The sequence below is a fragment of the Neomonachus schauinslandi genome, chromosome 15 (assembly GCF_002201575.2).
Source record: "Neomonachus schauinslandi chromosome 15, ASM220157v2, whole genome shotgun sequence".
Lineage (NCBI taxonomy): Eukaryota > Metazoa > Chordata > Mammalia > Carnivora > Phocidae > Neomonachus > Neomonachus schauinslandi.
In genome coordinates, this window is record NC_058417.1 from 23,906,741 (window position 1) to 23,913,081 (window position 6,341).

General features: G+C 60.2%; 1 protein-coding gene across 1 annotated transcript; it reads right to left on the bottom strand.

The window, feature by feature from the left end:
- Positions 1-585: 585 nt before the first annotated feature.
- LHX1 (LIM homeobox 1) lies at positions 586-6,071 on the bottom strand. Its single transcript, XM_021704453.1, has 5 exons — positions 5,351-6,071; positions 3,194-3,420; positions 2,820-3,097; positions 1,306-1,471; positions 586-965 (listed from the first exon to the last, which is right to left on the bottom strand). Exons 1-5 carry the CDS (start codon positions 5,518-5,520, stop codon positions 586-588), a joined length of 1,221 nt encoding a protein of 406 aa, XP_021560128.1. The 5' UTR covers positions 5,521-6,071.
- Positions 6,072-6,341: the final 270 nt, after the last annotated feature.

Consider the following 6,341-nt stretch of genomic DNA (forward strand, 5'->3'; position numbering starts at 1 on the left):
CTGATGCACAGCAGGTCGGCGTTTCTGAAGCTATAAGAGTTTGTTGTCGCTGTTCCTGAACACTGAGACAACACTAGGGAGAGATTTCCCAGAGCCAGAACCCTCCTGGCTGGCCCGGGAGCGCCCCGGGCTACTTCTCCTCCCTCGCCCGGCTGTGCCTCTCGGCCTCCCTCCCTGCGGCTCCTGGCGTCACCACCGGCTGTGCGCCCCCGCGGCCGCCGTGGGTGTTCCTGTGCCGCCCTCTGGCCGGGCGCGCACGCTCGTGGAGTCTGTCCCCGCATCCGGGTCCGGGTGGAAGATGGGGAGAAGTCTGCATTTCCCTTCGGGAGCCCCAGTTCTGCACCTCGACAGCCAGCGCACGGATCCCAGTTCTACCTCCAGGCGGATTTGGATCCTGTTGCTTGTCCCCCTTTCCCATCCGGACTCCCCAGACGGAAAATGGTCCCCGAGGCTGAAGGAAGTGTGTGTGTGTGTTGGGGGGGGTGACTTGCTTTTTATGTTTTTTTTTTCTTCTTTTTTCTATTTTTCTTAAATAAAGGTTCATTTCTGTACAACCACGCATTCCGCGGACCGTGCGAGATCCCGCTACCACACGGCCGCCTCGTTCATTTCGGGGGGGTGAGACAGGTGGTTCCCATAGCTCGCCCCGCCGTTGACCGACAGCGATGAGAAGGGTGGGCTGGGCCCGAAGACCTCAGCCGACATTGAGTGTAGAGGCCCGGGCAGGCTGGGCTCAGGGCTGGGCGAGTCCCCGGGGGGATGCGCCAGGATGTCAGTGAACCGCTGCGCCTCGCTCGACGGGTGGTGGCCGGGCAGCGGGTGCTCCAGGCCGCCCAGAGGCGTCCCGGAGGGCCCAGACGACGGCACGAAGGGCAGGTCCACTGGCGTCTGAGCCTGCGAGGACGGGGGGCCTTGCGGGAAGAAGTCGTAGTTGCCCCCGGGCCCATAGTACTCGCTCTGGTAATCTGCGGAGCAGCGGGAGGAGGAGGTCAGGGCGGAGGAGGAAGGACGAGAAAGGCAACTCGGGGAACTCTTTGTTGGGGGGCTCCCCCGCGGGGCTGGCAGCGGAGGGAAGCCTGGTGCAAACACTGGAGCTGCTCCCTACCAGCCCACCCGCCTCGTTCACCGTCGGGAATTCGGCCCTCGGTCTCGACTACCGACCCTTGATTGACTCCCCAGCCTTTTCCATCTCTCCCCCACTCGCCACTTCTCTAAAGAAAACCAGGAGCGCCTCCTGCACTGCCACCCGCTTCCAACGAAGCCAACCCCGGCTGGCCGCGCCCTGTCACTCGGCAGCACACTCACCTCCGTAGAAGGAGAAGGGCCCGTTGGGGATGAGCTCGCCCGGCTCCAGGCGGTCCACGAGCGGCCGCATCCGGCGCGGACTGCGGAAGAAAGCGTGGCGCCGGGCGCCCAGCGCGCTCAGCTGCTTCATCCTCCGTTCCTTGGAGCGTCTGTTCTGGAACCAGACCTGAAGCACACACGCGGCGAGGTGAGGCCCCAACGATCCTCCCCACTCCCCCATCCCCCACTTCGGGTGCGCGGCTGATCGGCCCCTAACCCCTCCAACCGCTAGCTCGGCTCAGGGCTCCGAGTGTGTGTGTGTGTGTGTGTTGTGTTGTGTTGTGTTGTGGGGGTGTGTCTCTGAGTAGGGCCGTGCAGGGCGGCCCTTGGAGCCAATGATCTACGGGATTCTCGACTGGGGACCTGGGCAAGCCTCCCTGCCCGACGTGAGGCAGTTGGAGTTGTTTCCAACAGTCACACTATCACAATTACAGCTCCTGGGGCCTCTCCACACACAGACGCTCAACCTCCCCAATAGTGTTCGACACACGCAGATTCCAATTCACCGTCCCTGGCAGCCCCCTCCCGGCATGATTGTGACAGAGAACTAAACAGCCTCCTGTTGACACTCAGTCTACCAAGGATAGTGACACCAAAACCCACAATCTCCTTTTCACATCCACGCAAATCTCCCAGTGCCAAATATACTTATCCACAGCCTCTCGCTGACAAGGACACAGACATGCAAGCTTCCATTCACAAAGCACACGTCGGCACGGCCCCCCAGGTGCTGCAAGGCCTCCCATGGAGGTCAGGCTGCATATGTGTGCCCATGCACACTCAGCCTCCCAGGCACAGCCACCACATCCTCGAAGAGCCCCCGCAGGTGAACCTAACCTTGGGCGGGAGACTCAGGCCCAAATCACACGCAGCCCCAAGTCCTCACAACACACTGGCACAGATGCCCAGATGTCCACCTCCCCTCCCTATCCCACTCTAGACCGCCAGAGGCTGAGCTGACTCCAGCCCACACCTTTTCCCCCTCAAACCAGGATGCCCTATCTCTCTTTGGAGAAGACGTCTCTGCTCTGGGGCTTGTCTAACTGAGGCAAGAGATCCACAAAGTAGGTGGGGGACACAGAGGGAGATCTATGTTGTGGAGAAGCCGGTGAAATTGATTAATTCTGGCATGCTCAGAGACCTCTGGGCTCCTTCCAAACAAGGTGCGTGGTGCAGAAGAAAGGGTCCCGACTCCCTAGCGGTGTCCAACAATGTCCCCTCCTCCAACCTCATGCTGAACTCCCCATCCCTCCCCTTCTGCCACTACCGTCACCAGCTTCCAATTGGGAAATGGAGGGAGCCTAGGGATTTCCAGATGCCCTATAAAATGGGGCAATATAGCACAGGTCACCCTCCCAGGACTCAGTCCCCTCCTTGAGGCTGGGTTTCCCCAGCTTGGCCTGGGTGCCTGCTTAAAGGAGCCATGTCGGTCTGGATGGGGGGCGGGGGGATGAGTGGCATGCCCAGGCCCTGACCTGGATAACACGCATGTTGAGGCCAGTCTCCTGAGCCAGCTGCTCGCGGATATGGCGCGTGGGCTTGGGAGTAGCAGCGAAGGCCGCCTTCAGAGTTTCCAGTTGCTTCGCCTTGATGGTGGTACGTGGGCCCCGCCTCTTGGCGCCTAGGTTCTGGTCGTCATTCTCGTTGCTGCCCCCTTCCTTGTCCGATACGTTGGCACTCTCTGAGTCCTTGGCATCATCCTGTGACGGGTCTTGGGAGTCTGGAGACAAACTGGGGTCACTGCCCGTGGTGGCTGGGGAGAGGGAAGGGACAGGTGAGCAGTGGCCTCAGTGGGCCTTCTTCCCCCAGGACCCGCCCGCCCCTAGCGAGCTGGGAATTGGGGCCTCACCCGAGTGGAGGCTGTTCTCTTTGGCGACACTGCTGTTGCTTAGGTAATCCTCTTTGCAGACAAATTTGTTCTCATCGATGATATAGAGCTCCTCGCCAGTGGAGAGCTGCTTGTTACACATCATGCAGGTGAAGCAGTTTAGATGAAACACTTTGCTCCGCGCTCTCCGCACCAGGTCGCTAGGGGAGATGCCCTGCGCGCAGCCTGCGCATTTGGTACCGAAACATCTGCGGGATGGGAGAGGACAGGTTGGTGAGGGGCAAGGGGAGAACGGAGGCCAGGAAAAAGACGATAGAGAAAGAGAGAAATAGAAAGTGGAGGAAGAAGAGGAGGAAGAGAGAAAAGAAGAGAGACAGCCAAAAAGAGGCAGAATGCCGACCGAGCAGTCAAGAAGGCAGGAGAGGACGTGGGGCACCAGTGAAAAGTCAGTGAGGAGATACACACTGTTAGAATGAGAGAGCGAGGGGTCCGAGCTGCGGGCCCCCCCCCCCAGCCTCATGCCCAGTGTTGTCCCAGAGGAAAAGAGCGCCTGAGGAAGAAGGCGGCAAGGCGGCGATTGGAAGGGGGAGGGAGGCAACTATTTTCCTATTAGATTCAGAGAACAGTCGAATTCTAATTAGAGCTCCATGTAAACGCGTCCCGAGCACCGCTTTTCTCTCCTAGTGTCGCCTTTCACTGCAGAAAGGGGCGCTTAAGCCGAGGGTTGGCAAGGTCCAGTCCTGCCGCGGGTAAAGAAACAGCCGTGGAGCGCGCAGACGGCCGCAGCTGGGCCGCCGCCACGTTCAAGCCCAAAGCCCCGCAGGTTGGCGCAAGCTAGAGCCACCGCGGGGCTCTAGGTGCCGGGATGCGCTTTGCGGGAGCCAGGCCACTGGGGCCCACTGGCAGCTAGGCACCGTTCGCCGTTCTCCAGTTCGGCTCCAGCCGGTATTGGGGACACCAGGCGCGGCCGGCCAGGGTTCAGAGGCTCAGCCTGCGTTTGCTCCCGGCGATACCAGCCTGCACGGCACTTTTCTCCATGGTTCCTGGCAATCAGAGACACGCTTCCGGGGGCAGCGTTGGGGACAGCGCGTTCTGGGCCTCCAAGCAAAGCGACCCGGATGGCTTCGCACCCCCACCCCCGGCTCCCAGATTGATCTGTCACCAAAAACTCAGAGGAGAGCAGAGACCAAGTCAGCCGAGTAAACTGGGAGATTTCAAACCAGTACAGAGGAATTAAAATTCGCATTTGCTCCTGTTCTTCTCGGTTGACTTTTGTGTTTGTGTGGATTTCATGGCAAGATAGTGTGTTTAAGAGAATAAATTAAAATGCTAAACGAAGGAGGGGGCGTCTGGAGAAGTCTCCCGGCTCAGAAGAGCCGGGCCTGGTTTTTCGCGGTTTCGGCAAGGAGGTGGGACAAGGGGATGGCGGGCAGTGCCTGGAAGAGCTCCGAGCGGAGCCTGCGCCACAAAGCCGAGGTTTGTGTTGGGCGGAGGCCGATCCTCCCGCCAGCCCAGGCAGCCGGGAAGCGGAGGGGAAAGGTCGTCCCGGAGGCTGGAGCCTTGGGGCATTTCACAGGCAGGCGCGGTTTGCCCAGGCCGGCGCTTGGAGGCAGGCCGGTCTGGGTTTCAAGAACACCCTGGAATGTGCACCATAGGCATTAGGGCAGAGTGTTTCCCTTTCGCCGCCAAGGCAAGGGACTCAAACACTCCACGCAAAAGCCTCGGCGGTTCCCGCCAAGACCTTTTGGAGACGAAAAGGCAGTGGCAGGGATCTAGCCCGGGCTTCTAAGCTCAGCCTGGAGAGCGAGCAACCTAAGAGGCTCGGAGAATGCCGTTGCTGGAGAGCTCTGTGCAGGGAGGGAAAGACAGGAGCTAGGATTACAACGCCCCGGGCTGTGCTGCCTCCTTCTAAGCTTCTGGGCTCAAGCGGACTCACACCCTTTCTTCCCAGGCACGTGCAGCTAAGCCGGGACCCACAATTTCCAGGGCGCAAGCAGGGCTGCGTCAGGGGCGCCCAGCGCGCCAGCTGGCGAAGAGGCGGGTGCCCGTGGGACTTGGCTGCCCTCTCCAAGGCTGCTTCTACCGCGGTTGCTTCGGCCACGCTGACCTCTGATCCGAAGCTGGCGGGGAAAAGCCCGCGGGGAGGAAGCAGCAGAGGCGCGCCAGGGAAGTACTCACCGGAAAAAGTCGTTCTTGCAGTAGAGCTTGCCTTCCCGGGAGAAGCACTTCTCGGTCAGGTTGCATTTACATTCACAGCACTGGACGCACTTGACATGCCAGGCCCTGTCCAGCACGTTCAAGAGGAAGCGGTCCAGGATGGGCCTTTTGCAGCCGGCACAGTGCACCATGGTCTTTGGTTTGGTCGGGTGAGGCCGGGAGAGAGAAGAGCAGGTAGAGCCTAGGGAATGACTCCCGAAGACGTCAGCAAGAGCTCCCCAGCCCCTCCAAAAAGAGGAGACACACAGGGGGTGCAAGCCAAAACCCGCACCAGGAAATCAAAAGGGGGTGAAAATGAGGCTGATGGGGAGCGGAGGGCACCTCGATGGAGTGTGCAGCCTGGAAGTCCCAGGGCCTTGGGGCACAGCCCCGCCGCTGCAGCTCCTGGGGCGAGGAAGAGTCTCAGGCCGGCGAGAAAGCGGCTCTTCTGCCCAGAGCACGCGGAGGAGTGAAGGTCACCGAGAACGGCGACGGGAACAGAAATAAATAAAACGGAGTCGGAGAAGGAAGAGGAGGACGCCTCGAGCTCAGGTTGCAGGGAAAGCGCCTTGGAGTTCTCTTGGGCTTGAGGTAGAGCTGTCAGAAGTCAAAGTGCATCTGCTTTTGTCGGGGTATGAGGGCGGGTGTGTGTGTGCCGGGCTGCCTGCCACCGACCGGGATTTCCCCTCCTCTTTTTTTTTTTTTTTTTTTTTTTTTAAGAAAAAAACAAAACGAGTGGAGAAGCTTTGGATCCTAAACTGCCGGCCTCGCGCGGCGGGTCCGGACGGGGGGGGCGCCAGCGGTGGGCCTGGGGGGAGGGGGCGGGGGCAGGCCAAGGGAAGAGGGAGGGAGGGAGGGGAAGGCAGGAGGAAGATCTCGTTGTTGATTGTTGTTGCTGCTTAGATTCCCCCCGTTTGGAGAAGTGTTTGTGTCAATCGTGAACGCAGAGGGACAACTCCAGGCGGACGCAGCC